Here is a 16,032-nt window from a genome sequence, read left to right on the forward strand (position 1 = left end):
GCTCATCTGCACATTAACTCGTGGGTGGCAAGGTGGCACAGTGGTTAGCACTGCTGCCTCACAGCGCCTGAGACCCGGGTTCAATTCCTGACTCAGGCGACTGACTGTGTGGAGTTTGCACGTTCTCCCCGTGTCTGCGTGGGTTTCCTTTGGGTGCTCCGGTTTCCTCCCACAGTCCAAAGATGTGCGGGTCAGGTGAATTGGCCATGCTAAATTGCCCGTAGTGTTAGGTAGGGGTAAATGTAGAGGTATGGGTGGGTTGTGCTTCGACGGGTCGGTGTGGACTTGTTGGGCCGAAGGGCCTGTTTCCACACTGTAAGTCTAATCTAATCTTAACCTATCACTGACCAAAGTTTCTGTCATTCTTCTGAACTCTAAGAGTGTCTGAAACAAAAACCGAAATTGCTGGAAAAATTCAGCAGGTCTGGCAGTGTCTGTGGAAAGAAAGTAGAGTTAATGTTTCTGGTTCAGTCACCTGTCTCAGCTTCTGCCTTTGTAAAAGCATAAGAAAAATGGTAGACGAGAGAAGGCCTATTTGTCTTAATTACTCAACTGCAAGGCTTTATGTATAATTATTCTTCCTCTACTCCATTCAAATTCCTTATGATCTCCTGCACAGCCTGAAACCCAGAATTTAAAAAGCTCAGGCTCATGGAGGCAAAGGTCAAAAATACATCCCTCTGGGCATCTTTTGGTGAATAAAACTAGTTTCATAAATCAATCTGTCTGACTGATCAATTGTATAGTATTTCCTATTAATATGGGATGGTCTCCACTCCAGCAAGAAATAACTCCAACTTTTCTTTGAAGGAAGTCTTGGACTGAAAAGTGATGAGTAACATTTGTGCCACACAAGTTCAGACAATGACCATCTCCAATAAGAGACAATCTAATGTCCTTGATATTCAATGGCACCACCATAGAATTCCCCACTGTCAACATCTTGGAAGGTCCCATTGATCAGAAACTGAACTGGACTATCCAATAAAATAGTGACTACAAGAGCAGGTCAAAGGCTAGGAATACTATAGTGAGTAACTCCTTTCTGTCTCCCCAAAGCCTGTCTGCCATCTTCAAGGCACAAGCCAGAAGTGTGATGGAATACACTCCACTTGCCTGGATGAGGGCAGCTCCAACAACACTCAAGAAGCTTGACACATTCTGGGACAAAGCAATCTGTTTGATTGCTACCACATCTACAAACCTACTCGCTCCCTCCCTCCCTCCCTCCCCCCCCCCCCCCCCCCCCCCCCCCCCCCCCCCCCCCCCACCACCACCACCACCACCACCACCACCACCGGCACTCAGAACACATTGTTGCTTCTATGTACAAGATGCATTGCAGAAATTCACCAAGATCCTTAGCCCCTTTCAAACCCATGGGCACTTCCATCTAGATGGACAATAGTAGGATATATATGGGAGTTCTCCTCCAATCGACCTATCATCCCAACTGGAAAGTACATCGTCATTCTTTTAATGTCGCTGGGTCACAATCCCGGAATTCTCTCCTTAATGACGTTGTGGTCAACCAACAGTACAGATTGCAACAGTTCAAGGCAGCAGTTCATCAGCTGCTTCTTAAGGGAAGCTAATGCTAGCCACCCAGTGATGCCCACATTCCACGAGCGAATAAAAGAATTTCAGTAAATTGATATTCACTGCGGGAGTTGGCGACCATTCTAAGAGACCTTTTTATTTTATAGGAAGACCTTTATTCTCCATCAGAGATGTGGATAGGAGCAAATTGCTCGATTTGATGCAATCATCGCTGGTTTCTAGCTTCAATATTACTTTCCTGCCCTCTCCTCAAGGCCCTCAATTCCCTGAAAAACTAAACATTTGCTAGTCTCATCCTTAAATGTGTTAACGACAGACCATCCACAGCCCTCTGGACCAGTGTTCTTGGGGAAAGACTATCTGGGAAATTTTAAGCTAATTTGATAGATAAAAGGCCAGCAGGATGAAACAGTAGTGAAAGGAAACACTGGAGAGGCATGCTGAGGAGGAATCTGCTCAGGGATAAATGCAAATCACTCGAAGATGGATTTGAAATGCATATCTGTTAAACATAGAGATTGTAGTACAGGTGACCATTTCATCCATCGCATCTGTGCTGGCTGTTTGAAAGAACATTCTCAATTGGTTCCCCTGGGTCTAACTTTTTTTTCTTTGTCTGCAGCTCTAAGTTCTTTGTCCTCCAGTTCCTGTTCAACTCTTTTTTTTTCAGTATCTCAGGCTGCGGCTTCCATCATCTTTCCTACCAGAGTATTTCAAATTCTAATGATTGAGTGGACCTTTTTTTTTTTTCATTCTCGCTTTTAGCCTCTGGCAGTGCTTTTGTATGCATAACCTTGACTGACTTGGCAAAGTTATGGTTATGGACCAGATCAGACCCCCATCAAAATATTTTAAGGTGTAGTCTAGATGCTAACTTTATTATTTAATAGGCAAATGTAACGTGCTGTGTTCCAGGTGCAATTTGACTGGTCAAACTACTCTACGTTAAGCAAAACACAATTTATTTGAATGCTGTATAGTCAAAATACAACAGAAGAAAGAAGATCTTAGGTTTTCCAATAGAGTTAAGTTAATCTAACGGGATAATAGATACAGTAACTATCACTAACTAACTGTTCCAATATAGTAACATCCCATAAACACACCCTTTGGCAAAGGCAAATTCAGAAAAATAGATTTGTCTCTGGTAACCCGGCAGCAGAGAGAAACTTATAGTAGTTTAAACAGAGAGGAGAAAGATCGGTTCTACTTCACAACTCTAGCAGCTTCTGCCTTGTTGAGACTCCCAACAGCAACCACTTAATGCCAACCTAAAAACAGCTAGAAACCCTGCCGAGAGAGTTGGTCACACCCATCCAGGCTGCTTCCACTGTTCCATTTTTCTTAAAAATGAAACCTAAGGCCCCTCAAGCTGTTTACAGGCTTGCCAAGTAGACAGCTTGTCACCTCTGTCACAAAACATCTCTTTTCTTTTTTAAAAAAAAACAAAATACCCTCTTAAAGCCACAGCATAAGCATATTATCTTGAAAACCTCAATTAGGTAATATCTTAATGATCTTCATTTCAAGGAGAACAGTCCTGTGGAGGGCTTTATCTTAAAGGTTGAACAGCTTCGGCCTTTGAAAATTTGAATTTAGAACAATGTAGGATGTATGTTGCTGATTCAGGTTCTTGACTGGCCAGCAGTGCAGGGATAAGTAGAGTTGAACATAAGTGACTCATACTTGCAATTATCCTGTTGTTGATCACAGTAAAAGCCTAGTGTAGGCTTTCTCATCAACTGTTGTCTTGGTGGCACAGTGAGTGTAGTGAGGTGAGTGAATAATGTAAAGAGTGAGAAGTTAAACCATCAAGCAAGTACTTCTGTAATTATGAACTCATTATAGATAGATTAATGTTAACCCTGACTATCATCCTTTTAGTTACTGTACACCAATGAACATGAGTAGAGGAACTATGAATTTTGTATTTTCTTTCTTTACTGGTGACCCTAATGTTTATTTTGAGAGAAAGTGAGGTTTGCAGATGCTGGAGAATCAGTTGAAATGTGTGGTGCTGGAAAAGCGCAGCAGGTCAGGCAGCATCCTAGGAGCAGGAAAATAGATGTTTTGGGCTGATGAAGGGCTTTTGCCCGAAACATCAATTCTCCTGCTCTTCGGATGCTGCCTGACCTGCTGTGCTTTTCCAGCACCATACTCTCAACTCTAATGTCTGTTCTCCACTCTCATCCAAATTGCCGTTGGGAGAATGGATATTTATTATAGAACACTAATATTTCTTTTCATTTATTTCAGCTCCTGAAAAGCCTGCCACTAAATCGACAGAAGCCACTAAGACAAAGAGGAAACCCTTTGGGAAGAGAAGTAAGTCTTCCCATGTTGGTTTATTTTTTCCTAGATTAAAATGGCAAAATTGAAGTGTAGCTTTGGGGTATAGAGATGATCAGAAATGTGAGTCTCCATTTTTGGTGCCACTGGTGATTCAGATATAGGCATACTTACTAAACTGTCTTACCCTCCAAATTATTATATGAAATATCTTGAACATGAGGATATGTAAAAGAATTTCTTTTAAGGCTATTTTAAATTAAAGGGTTCAAGTGACATTATTCTGATTTTAGAGTCATAGAGATGTACAGCATGGAAACAGACCCTTCAGTCCAACCCGTCCATGCCAACAGATATCCCAACTCAATCTAGTCCTACCTGCCTGTACCCGGCCCATATTCCTCCAAACCCTTCCTATTCATATACTCATCCAGATGCCTTTTAAATGTTGCAATTGTACCAGCCTCCAACACTTCCTTTGGTAGCTCATTCCATACGTGTACCACCCTCTGCGTGAAAAAGTTGCCCTTTAGGTCTCTTTTATATATTTACCTTCTCACCCTAAACCTATGCCCCCACTGTTTATTTATTTATCTGTACTGAATGCTGTTGTACATGGTCATCATAGGTATACATGACTCTGACTTAAAGATACATTAGGTAAGGAGTAAACTATCTTTGTGTGTTCATGTCTCTATGCTCTGTCTTCCTGAGGCAGCATTACAGTCTGTTCCAGAGTTCTGGTGTAGTCTAACTTCACCCACACTGTGTGGTATTTGTACTCAGAAATACAAAGCTCTGTGACATAACTGCAAGGTTCTTTCAGGATTGCCCATGCATATTATTTGGAAATGGGATGGGGATGGGGGACATTCCCAGAGTAAGAGGTAGAGCATCCAGGATTGAGATGAGGAGGAATTTCTTCACTCATTGGGTATTAAGTCTTTGGTGTTCTGTACTGCAGAGAACCGTGGAGTTTTAATCATGAAATATGTTCCAGAGATCACCATTGTTTTTACATTGCTAAGTTACCTCAGGATATGAGCATAGTATGGGTAAAATGGTCTCCAGGTAAATGATAGCCGTGACCTAGTTGAATGGTGAAACAGCCTCAGGGGGCTGAAATGGCCTATTTTTCCCATGTTCCCACATCCCTTAAATTTCAGTGCCTCGCGGATAATTTGGTGCTGAACTTTTTTTAAAGACACTACTTTTTTTTTAATGTCTTTTACTGAGTCCGTAGAACATAGTCATAGAGTTGTACAGCATGGAAACAAATTCATTCCACGAGTCCAACTCATCCACATTAACCAGACAGCCCATCCTGATCTAGTCCCATTAGCTAGTATTTGACCCATGTCTCTCTAAACCCTTTTCTATTCATGTACCTATCTAGATGCCTTTTAAATGTTGTAATTGTACCAACCTCCTCCATCACCTCCGGCAGCTTGTTCCATACATGTATCCCTCTCTGCATGAAAAGTTACCATTCAGGTCCTTTTTTATCATTCCCCTCTCACCTTAACCTGTGCCTTCTAGTTCTATGTTAATAATGAACCTTTATATGTTACCAGGGTAGCCTGATTATGTTACTGTATTTTACTAATCCAGAGACCTGGAATAATGATCCAGAGATGTGGGTTCAAATCCCACCCCGAAATTGGAGAATTTGGATTCAATTTACTTAAGTGCTAGTATCCATAATGATCATGAAATTACTAAATTGTTGACAAAGAGAGCTGCCTACTTCAAGATAAGTCTGCCATTTCTACCTCATCTGACCCATGTATGACTCCAGACCGACAAAGAAGTGCATCTGTTAACTGTCCTCTGAAAAGCAAGTCATTCCATTGTATTCAAGAGTTTGGCTTGTCACTACTTTTTCAAAGGCAGTTAGGAATTGGCAGCAAATGTTGGCCTAATCAGAAATGTCCTCGTGAGTTTTATTTTTAAAGCCATAGACTGGCATTGCTATTAATAAACCTTTACTCTTACCATAAGATGATGAAATCAAGTCATGTGACACCAGCTTGTAGTCCAACAGGTTTATTTAAAATCACAAGCTTTCGGAGCGCTGCCCCTTCATCAATTGAAATTTTTATCTGACTAAGGCACAGTGCTCCAAAAACTTGTGATTTTAAATAAAACTGTTGGACTCTAACCTGATGCGACTTTTGATTTCATCTACCCAGTCTAACACCAGCACCTCCACATCATCAAAAGATAGCATCATTAGAGTGCCTCTTTACTAAAATTAGTTTGACAACTTTGAATCTTTTTAATTACAAATAATTATAAAACAACAGACATCATTATACAACATACAGAGTTGAATTAACTTTAGTAGGGCAGACTATTAGCAAATTATTCCCTCCATATTTACTGCCCCTTGTAAATTCTACTTTCCTAAGTGAAGTCGAGAAAAGTTGCATCTACCAGTGAGCAAGTTCGCTTAACCTTCATCTCATCAGAACTCATTATTTAAATAGTTGTATTAAAAACCACCAAATATTTATCACACCAACTGCATAGTAACAACCAATCTGAAATTATTAAACAAGCTCATAACATGATTTATCTCCAATTGCTGGAAGCAATGTACATTTATACACAGGGACCCATTCTCTGTAAACAAAAGAAATCTATTCCAGTTTGTCCCTTCTTTGAATTATGTAGGAGCTTGAAGCCTGCAGATTTTTCAGTCCTTTCTCCATGACTACACTTAGATCAGTCAGCTCCTGCTACTTTCTCCTCTAGACCACGTTATTGTGAATTTGGCATTTCCAAGATGAGAAGCTTTGGCAATAGATCTATTTTCACCCAAAGTTCAAATTCTGTCCTATGAAGCAACTGTTGGTAGATATTTATCAATTAATTTGAGATGGCTTCCCTAAGATGGTTGAGCTGTGCAGGCCACAGGTTCTTTGAGTTTCACTGTCAGTTCATGTATCACAACCACTTCCCACACAACTAGGCTAGACTAAACAACAAAACACCTTCAAAGGGTTTGTCTCTGATTGGTAGTGGGTAATTCATTTAAGATAAAAATTGAGGAACAGTAGTTTGGTTATATATATTGAAATGTGTAGCATTGGACTTGGACATGGCTGACAAGAAAAGACATTTTTAGAAATAAACAATTTATTTTGGATCACCCTTTAAATTAGGGGATGTTAATCTTCAGAATAAGTTTGGAAAAAGTCTGCTGTTACCCCCAAATTTAAAAAAAATAACTGCCAAATTGCTTAAAACCTCTCAAGACCATCTTGTAATAAATACTGAAAATGCTTGGTCACTATCTTGGGTAATTAGATTACTTTCAACTGTAAATGCATTGTGTGATGATCTTGCAGGTCATCTTGCTTTATTGGAATTTTATTTTTTTGGTTTCTTACTGTCCTGTAAATGTTGCATGGATGCAGTGAAGACAAACCAGTTAGACCAAAATGTCTGTGTTTGAGTTAATGGTCTGCATGAATCTTATCTTCTCAACCCATCAAAATAACTTCCAATTATTTTCATACACTTATTTTTCACAGGATGTAGATGCCAGAGGCTATGGTTGTATTTATTGCCCATCTCTAATTGTCCTTGAGATAATGGTGGAGGGCTGCCTCCTTGAACCACTGTAGCCCATGTGGTGTAAGTGCATCCACAGTGATATTAAGGGAGGGCATTCCAGGATATTGATCCTGTAACCGTCAAGAAAACGTATAAACTGTAATTCCAAGTCATGATGGTGCTTGCCTTGGAGGGGAACTTGCAGGTGTTAATGTTCCCATGCACCCACTACCCTTGTCCTTCCAGGTGGTAGGTGCTGAGAGTTTAGATGGTACTATTGAAGGAACTATGGTGAATTGCTGAAGTGCATCTTGTAGATGGTACATACTGTTGCCATTGTGTATTAGTGATTGGGGGAGCGAATGTTGATGAGATATCAATCATGTGGGCTTCTTTGACCTGGATGGTAGCTGGTTTTTTGACTGCTGCAGCTGCACCCATCCAGGCAAGTGAAAAAATTTCATCTCATTCCTGAATTTTGCCTTCTAAATGGTGGACAGGCTGTGGAGAGTCAGATTATTTTCTTGCTGCAGAGCAATTTCTGGTTAACCACAGGAAGTTAATAGTGGAGGACTCCACAATGGCAAGATCTTCAAATGTCTATAGAAATAGCTGCAATCTCTTTTGTTGGAGAGCATTGTTGCTTGCTGCTTTTGTATTATTTGCCACTTAATCCAAACCTGAATGTTCTCCAGGTCTTCCTGTATATGGACCAAGACTACTTCAATCTGTGTGGAGTCACAAATGGCGATAGTTCCCATCTCTGGTCATATAATGGAGGGATTGTCATTGCTGATGCAGCTGAAGAATCAATCTTGGACTTTTTTTCAGATTGGTGTTAAAAAGGCAGAATTAAAAGCACTCTGTGAATGCATGTAACATTCACAGTAAAATAGATGAATTAAAGGTGCTGTTAGAAATAGTAGGATGTTATTTATTTGCTATTATGGAACTTTGCTGCAGGGTGATCAGGACTGGGAACTGAATATTTGAGGACCTATGATATTTAGGAGGGATAGAAATTAAAGAAAAAGAGGTGAGACAGTACTGATAATAAGGGAAGGGATTAATGTATTCGTGAGACAGGATCTCTGATCGGAAGAACTTGATATAAAATTTGTTTGGAGTTAAAGAAACAGCAAGAGACAGCAGATATTGTCAAGAATGATTTATAAGCCAACAAACAGTAGTGATAATGTATAGAATGGTATCAGTCAAGAAATTAGAGGTGGTACGGTGAATGCCATAGTTATGGGTGACTTCAATCCATGTATTGACTTGATAAACCTAATGAGCACCATTGTGGAGGAAGATTTCCTGGAGTGTAAGAAAGTTCTCTGGAACAGCATGTTGAACCAACTGGGGTACAGGCTGTTTGAATGTAATCTTTTGCAAAGAGAAAAGGCTAATTAATAATGTTGTAAAGAACTCTTTAGGGAATAGTGACCAAAGTATTGATAGAAAAAAGTCTGGTTGAAGATTTGTAGCTCGGGTATCCGTTGTTGTGTAACCACCCCAACACACACAAACGAAGCTGCATCAGGACACTATTCGAAAGGGCCACAACACACTGCAGTACACCAGAACTGCGAAAAGAGGAAGAGGAACATCTATACAAGGTATTCGCCAAAAACGGATACCCACGCAACTTTATCACCAGATGCCTAAGAAATAGACCGAGGAACGAGGACATGCCGCAACCAAAAGGACTAGCCACTCTACCATACGTCAGGAGCGTCTCCGAACTGACAGCCAGACTACTGCGACCCTTAGGACTCATAACAGCACACAAGCCAACATCCACGCTCAGACAACAACTCACTAGAACAAAGGACCCAATACCCAGCATGAGCCAAACTAACGTAGTTTACAAAATACCATGCAAGGACTGCACAAAACACTATATAGGACAAACAGGAAGACAGCTAACAATCCGCATCCATGAACATCAGCTAGCCACAAAACGACACGACCAGCTATCTCTAGTAGCCATACACTCAGACAACCAGCAACATGAATTTGACTGGGAAAACATCACTATCATAGGACAAGTCAGACAGAGAACAGCCAGAGAATTCCTAGAAGCATGGCATTCATCCCCAAACTCCATCAACAGACATATTGACCTGGACACCATATACAAACCACTACAGCTGAAACTGACACCCGGAAGCGGCAAGAACAAACCAATATAAATACCGGAAGAAACATCAAAGCAGCGCTTCACACGAGGCTCCAACAGCACTGATGATGTTCCCTAGCCAGGGAACGAAACGTTTGCAGCAAAATCTTCCAGCTCGGCGAGCAGAACCGTATTGATAGAATTTTCCATGAAGTTTGACAAAGATGTAGTTTAATCTGAATCAAAAGTCTTAGATCTAAACCAGGGTAATTACAGGGTCAGATGTACTGATTCTTTGGTCCAACTTGTCCATGCCGATCAGATATCCTGAATTAATCTAGTCCCATTTTGCTAGCACTTGGTCCATGTTCCTCTAAACCCTTCCTATTCATGTATCCATCCAGATGCCTTTTAAATGTTGTAATTGTACCAGCCTCCATAACTTCCCCTGGCAGCTCATTCCATACATGCACCACCCTCTGTGAAAAAGTTGCCCTTTGGATCCCTTTTAAATTCCCCCCACCCCCATCAACCCTAAAATAATGCCTTCTAGTTCTGGACTCTTTCCTCCCCCCCCCCCCCCCCCCCCCCCCCCCCCCCCCACCAACCCAGGTAAAAGACATTGTCTAAAGAGAAAGGAGCAGACAAAGAAAGCACATGGTGAGGTCTGTGCAGGAGAGACAAAGAAACCCACACTGCTGACTGATACAGCAGTGAGCCTGCACAGTTACTGCCTTTGCTGTTTGAATTCCTGTATCGCTAGACACCAATATATCTGGAAAAATTAACAAACAGTGAAATTCACAATTGCTCTTGGAGGAACTATTTGGGAGAGATCACAGCACAGAAACAGATAAGTGAATATTTTAAATGTGGCCTTACAGTAAATCTGCTGTAGTGAGTAGAGTGGGTTCTTTCTTGATTATATGTTGAGATATGTCTCTTGATTAAACTTAAAAATACAAGCCATAACTATTGATTGATTGATTTTTAACCTGGAGCAATGTTTTGTAGAGGGATAAGTCAGAGTTATCTTCTGGGTGTGTAGATTGAAAGACGCAGAAATGGCCTTTAGTAAAGTGATGTGTTCTTGTTGGATGTGGGATTACTGAGGATTATAGCTGTAATAAATGCCATTGGTTGCGGATCCTATCAGATCAAATGGATCAGTTGGAGAGATAGAGGCAAAAAGGAATTTACAAGAGCAAGGGGATGTGATGGATGGTAGTTATAGGAAGGGAGAAAAGTCACAGATACGGTCACATAGATGGGTTACTCTAGGAGAGGTAAGAGAAATAGGCAGTTAGTGCAGGAGTCTTCTGTGGCTCTCCCCATTTCAAACCAGTATGCTGTTTTGGAAAATGTAGGGGGTGATCGATTCTCAGGGGAATGTAGCACAAACAGCCAAGTTTCTGGTATTGAGACAGGCTCTTATGCAAGAGCTCATTTGTGTTAGGGGACTCTCTAGTCTGAGGTGCAGACAGATGTTTCTGTGGCCAGCAGTGAAAAATCAGAATGGTGTGTTGCTTCCCAGGTGCCAGGATCAAGGATGTCTCAGAAGGTGCAAAATGTTCTCATGGGGGAGAGGGGCCTTGGACCAATGACATAAGAAGGGAAAAGGTTGAGATTCTGAAAGAAGGTTAGTTAGGCAGGAATTTGAAAAGGAGGCCCTCTAGAGTAGTAAAATCTGGAATACTCCCAGTGCAACGTGCTAGTGAGGACAGGAATAGGAGGATAGAGCAGATGAATGCATGGCTGAAGAGCAGCTTTATGGGAGAAGGAAGACTTGGTAGAGCTGCTCAGGAGATTTAAGCTCGTAAGGTGCGGGGGTGGGACCCGGGGAGGGGTGGTGGGACCCAGGGGGATAGTGAGGCAAGAGATCAATCTGAGACTGATATAGTTGAAAACAGAAGCAAGTCAAACAGTCCGGGGAGGCAGAGACAAAGCAGAGAACAAGGTAGGACTGATAAATTAAGCTGCATTTATTTCAATGCAAGGGGTCTATCTGGGAAGGCAGATGAACATGGGACTGGAATGTCATAGCAATTACAGAAACATGGCTCACTGATGGACAGGACTGGTAGCTTAATGTTCCAGGATACAAATCCTATAGGAAGGACAGAAAGGGAGGCAAGAGAGGAAGGGGAGTGGCGTTTTGATAAGGGATAGCTTTACGGCTGCACTGAGGGAGGATATTCCTGGAAATACATCCAGGGAAGTTATTTGAGTGGAACTGAGAAATAAGAAAGGGTTGATCACTTTATTGGGATTGAATTATAGACCCCCTAATAGTCAGAGGGAAATTGAGAAACAAACTTGTAAGGAGACCTCAGTTATCAGGTGACTGAGGCATCAGTGGGGGAGCACTTTGGGGCCAGTGACAATAATTCTATTAGATTTAAAATAGTGATGGAAAAGGAAAGACCAGATCTAAAAGTTGAAGTTCTAAATTGAAGGAAGGGCATTTTTGACAGTATTAGGCAAGAACTTTCAAAAGCTGACTGGGGGCACTTGTTTGCAGGAAAAGGGACGGTTGGAAAATGGGAACCCTTCAGAAATGAGATAACGAGTCCAGAGACAGTATGTTCCTGTTAGGGTGAAAGGAAAGGCTAGTAGGTATAAGGATGCTGGATGACGAAAGAAATTTGAGGGTTTGTTTCAGAAAAAGAAGGAAGCATATGTCAGGTATAGACAGGATAGATCAAGTGAATCCTTATAGTATTAAGGCAGTAGGAGTATACTTAAGAAGGAAATCGGGAGGGCAAAAAGAGGGGACGTGAGATAGCTTTGGCAAATAGAGTAAAGGAGAATCCAAAGAGCTTTTACAAATATATCAAGGACAAAAGGGTAACTAGGGAGAGAACAGGGCCCCGCAAAGATCAGCAAGGCAGCCTTTGTGTGGAGCCACAGAAAATGTGAGAGATGCTGAACAAGTATTTTGATTCAGTATTTGCTGTGGAAAAATGACATGGAAGGTATAAAATATAGGGACGTAGATGGTGACATCTTGAAAAATGTCTATATTACAGAGGAGAAAGTGCTGGATGTCTTGAAAACCATAAAAATGGATAAATCCCCAGGACCTGATCAGGTATATCCTAGAACTCCATGGGAAGCTAGGGAAGTGATTGCTGGACCTCTTGAGATATTTGTGTCATCGGCAGTCACAGGTGAGGTGCCAGAAGACTGGAGCTTGTCTAATGTGGTGCCACTATTTAAGAAAGGTGGTAAAGACAAGCCAGGGAACTATAGATCAATGAGCCTGACGTCGGTGGTGGGCAAGTTGTTGGAGGGAATTCTGAGGGACAGGTTGTACATGTATTTGGAAAGGCAAGGACTGATTAGGGATCGTCAACATGGCTTTGTGTGTGGGAAATCATGTCTCACAAACTTGATTTGAGATTTTTGAAGAAGTAACGGAGGACTGAGGGCAGAGCGATACACATGATCTACATGGACTTCAGTAAGACGATCGACGATTGGTTAGCAAGGTTAGATCTCATGGAATGCAGGGAGAACTAGCCATTTGGATACAGAACTGGCTCAAGGGTCGAAAACAAAGGGTGGTGGTGGTGGGGGTGGAGGGTTATTTTTCAGACTGGAGACCTGCGACCAGTGGAGTGCCACAAGGATCAATGATGGGTCCATAACTTTTCATTATTTTATATAAATGATTTGGATGTGAACATGAGAAGTGTAGTAAGTTTGCATAAGACACCAAAACTGGAGGTGTAGTGGACAGCGAAGAAGGTTACCTCAGGTTATACAGGATCTTGACCAAATGGGCCACTGGGCTGAGAAGTGGCAGAAGGAGTTTAATTCTGATAAATGGGAGGTGCTGCATTTTGGGAAAGCAAATCTTAACAGGACTTATACACTTAATGGTAAGGTCCTAGGGAGTGTTGCTGAACAAAGAAACCTTGGAGTGCAGGTTCGTAGGTCCTTGAAAGTAGAGTCGCAGGTAGATAGTTTTGTGAAGAAGGCATTTGGTATGCTTTCCTTTATTGGTCAGCATATTGAGTACGTGAGATGGGAGGTCATGTTGCGGTTGCACAGGACATTGGTTAGGCTACTTTTGGAATATTGTGTGCAATTCTGGCCTCCTTCTTAACGGAAAGATGTTGTGAAACTTGAAAAAGTTCAGAAAAGATTTACAAGGATGTTGCCAGGATTGGAGGATTTGAGCTATAGGCTGACAGGTGATCTTATAGCAGTTTATAAAACCATGAGGGGCATGGATAGGATAAATAGACAAAGTCTCTTCCCTGGGTGGGGGAGTCCAGAACTTGAGTCTGTAGGTTTAGGATGAGAGGAGAAAGATTTAAAACGGATGTAAGGGGCAACTTTTTCACGCACAGGGTGGTATGTGTTTGGAATGAGCTGCCAAAGGAAGTGGTGGAGCCTAGTACAGTTGCAATGTTTAAAAGGCATCTGGATGGGTATATGAATAAGAAGGGTTTGGAGGGAGATGAACCGGATGCTGACAGGTGGGACTAGATTGGGTTGGGATATGTAGTCGGCATGGACAAGTTGGACTGGAGGGTCTGCTTCCGTGCTGTACATCTCTCTAACTCTATACAATTACTTTGCCTCTTGTGATGCAGTGGTAGTGTCCCTACCCCTGGACTGAGACATCCAGGTTCAAGTCCCACATGCTCCAGCAGTGTGTAATAACGTCTATGAACAGGTTGGTTATAAAATTGGATGTAGGAGATATTGACAATTGTGTTTGCGGATAATACAAAACTACATTGGAATGAGATATTTGGCCATTTGTTTCTGCTCCATATTTCAGGGATCATAGCTGATCTAATCATCCTCAACTTCTCTTTCCTCTCATTTTCCCATAACTCTTGATTCCCTTGTTCATTAAAAGTCTTTCTATTTCAGCTTTGAATACTTTAATGAGCCTGACTCTGTGGTAAAGAATTTCACAAATTGATTACTCTAATAGTCCTCTTCATCTGTATCTTAAATGGGTGACCCCTTACTTTAAGACTGTCTGTGATCCTACATTTCCCCACAAGGGAAAGCTGCTCCTCATCTACTCGTTCAGAATCGTAAACAAAAATTGCTAGAGAAACTCAGCAGGTCTGGCAGCATCAGTGAGGAGAAAATCGTAAACATTTTGAGTCCAGCGACTCTCCATCAAATCTCCAATCCTCTGGAGGTGTTCCCAAATTTGAGGACTCTCTTGACAGATTATTACATCTGCATCCATATCTCTGGAGCTACTTTAAATCCGAGGATGCGACCCAGCATGTTCAGTGGATTTTTCAACCTTTAGCCCCATCAGTCCTTTCTCTCCATTGTGATAATGATAGTTATTGCGTTTATTTTATTCTCTTCTCCCTCAGATGTGTTCTTGGAATGCTATTAATGTCCTCTGCTATAAAGTCTGGTGAAAGTATAATTCAACTTTTTTTTTGCCATTTCCTGGTTCTCATCATTTCCCCAGTCTTGTTATCTAATGTGTTCATTTTAGCCCTTCTTCACTTTCATATTTGAAGAAGTTTTTACTGCCTGTTGTTATATTACTTGCTGGTTTGCCTTCCTTAATTTATTTTCTCCCTTTTTTTGTTGTCCTATTTGCAATTTTCTGGTTTACCACTAATCTTTACCACATTGCATGTTTGTTCCTTTAAACTTGATTCTGTCTGAGTCAATTTGATACTATCTTGGTTAAGCATGGTCAGTTTATCTCCTTGCTAGAATCTTCCTTCCATACAGACATACAGCAAAGATGTAAGTTGTGAATTAGTATTTTAAACATTTGTTATTTCTGAAGTGTTTTTTTTCTGCAAGCTTCCTATCCCAGTCCACTCTATCTGTCTGAGCTGTCATCCCTAAATAATTATCCTTATTTAAATTTAGCACAGTGCATTACTCACTCTCAAATTGAATGCTGAATCCTACCATGTCATGTCATGGTTCCCTCGTGGCGTGGGGGGGTTACTTTTAGTCTGAGATTATTAATTAAACCCACTTTATCTCCAAAATAGCCAGATCCCTGGTTGCATCCGACATCATTGTTCCAGAAAACTTACCAGAGTGTACTTTAAGCTTCAGTTAGGTTGAGGGAAAAACAAATTGACGATAATAGCCATGAAGAAGAATTCTTAGTCCTTTATGGTTAGTCTACTGTTCTCTTTACATGTCCTCTTTATTTCAAGGTTTATTCTGTCATGTAAGACAGGTGCTGTTCGGAGATCTATAAACTACTTCTGCCAGTAGTGCATTCCCTCATTGTTATTTCCCCCAAATGGATTCTACATCCATTTGATCCTAGGTCATTTCTTGCTATCGTAGTACATAATAGAATAACTAACAAAGTTATCCATCACCTTTTTCTTTAGTTCTTATAATTTTCTACATAGTGAAAGATTAGAAGGTGTTGATTCTCAGACGGACTGAGGTATTGTTGTTCATAAGAACTGAAAGCCAGCAGTAAGCGATTCAAAAGGCAAAAGGGTAAGTTTATCTTTATTGCAAGAGTTTTT

The 16,032-nt window shown here is 41.1% G+C and overlaps 1 protein-coding gene across 1 annotated transcript in view; it reads left to right on the plus strand.

Annotated features, from left to right (window-relative positions):
• l3mbtl2 (L3MBTL histone methyl-lysine binding protein 2) overlaps positions 1-16,032 on the plus strand; it is a 109,468-nt gene that overhangs the window by 74,999 nt on the left and 18,437 nt on the right. The window contains exon 15 of the mRNA XM_060849376.1: positions 3,817-3,885. Within this exon, the coding sequence (XP_060705359.1) occupies positions 3,817-3,885 (69 nt within the window). The remainder of the gene's footprint in view (positions 1-3,816; positions 3,886-16,032) is intronic.

The sequence above is a fragment of the Hemiscyllium ocellatum genome, chromosome 33, assembly GCF_020745735.1.
Source record: "Hemiscyllium ocellatum isolate sHemOce1 chromosome 33, sHemOce1.pat.X.cur, whole genome shotgun sequence".
In the NCBI taxonomy this organism is placed as follows: domain Eukaryota; kingdom Metazoa; phylum Chordata; class Chondrichthyes; order Orectolobiformes; family Hemiscylliidae; genus Hemiscyllium; species Hemiscyllium ocellatum.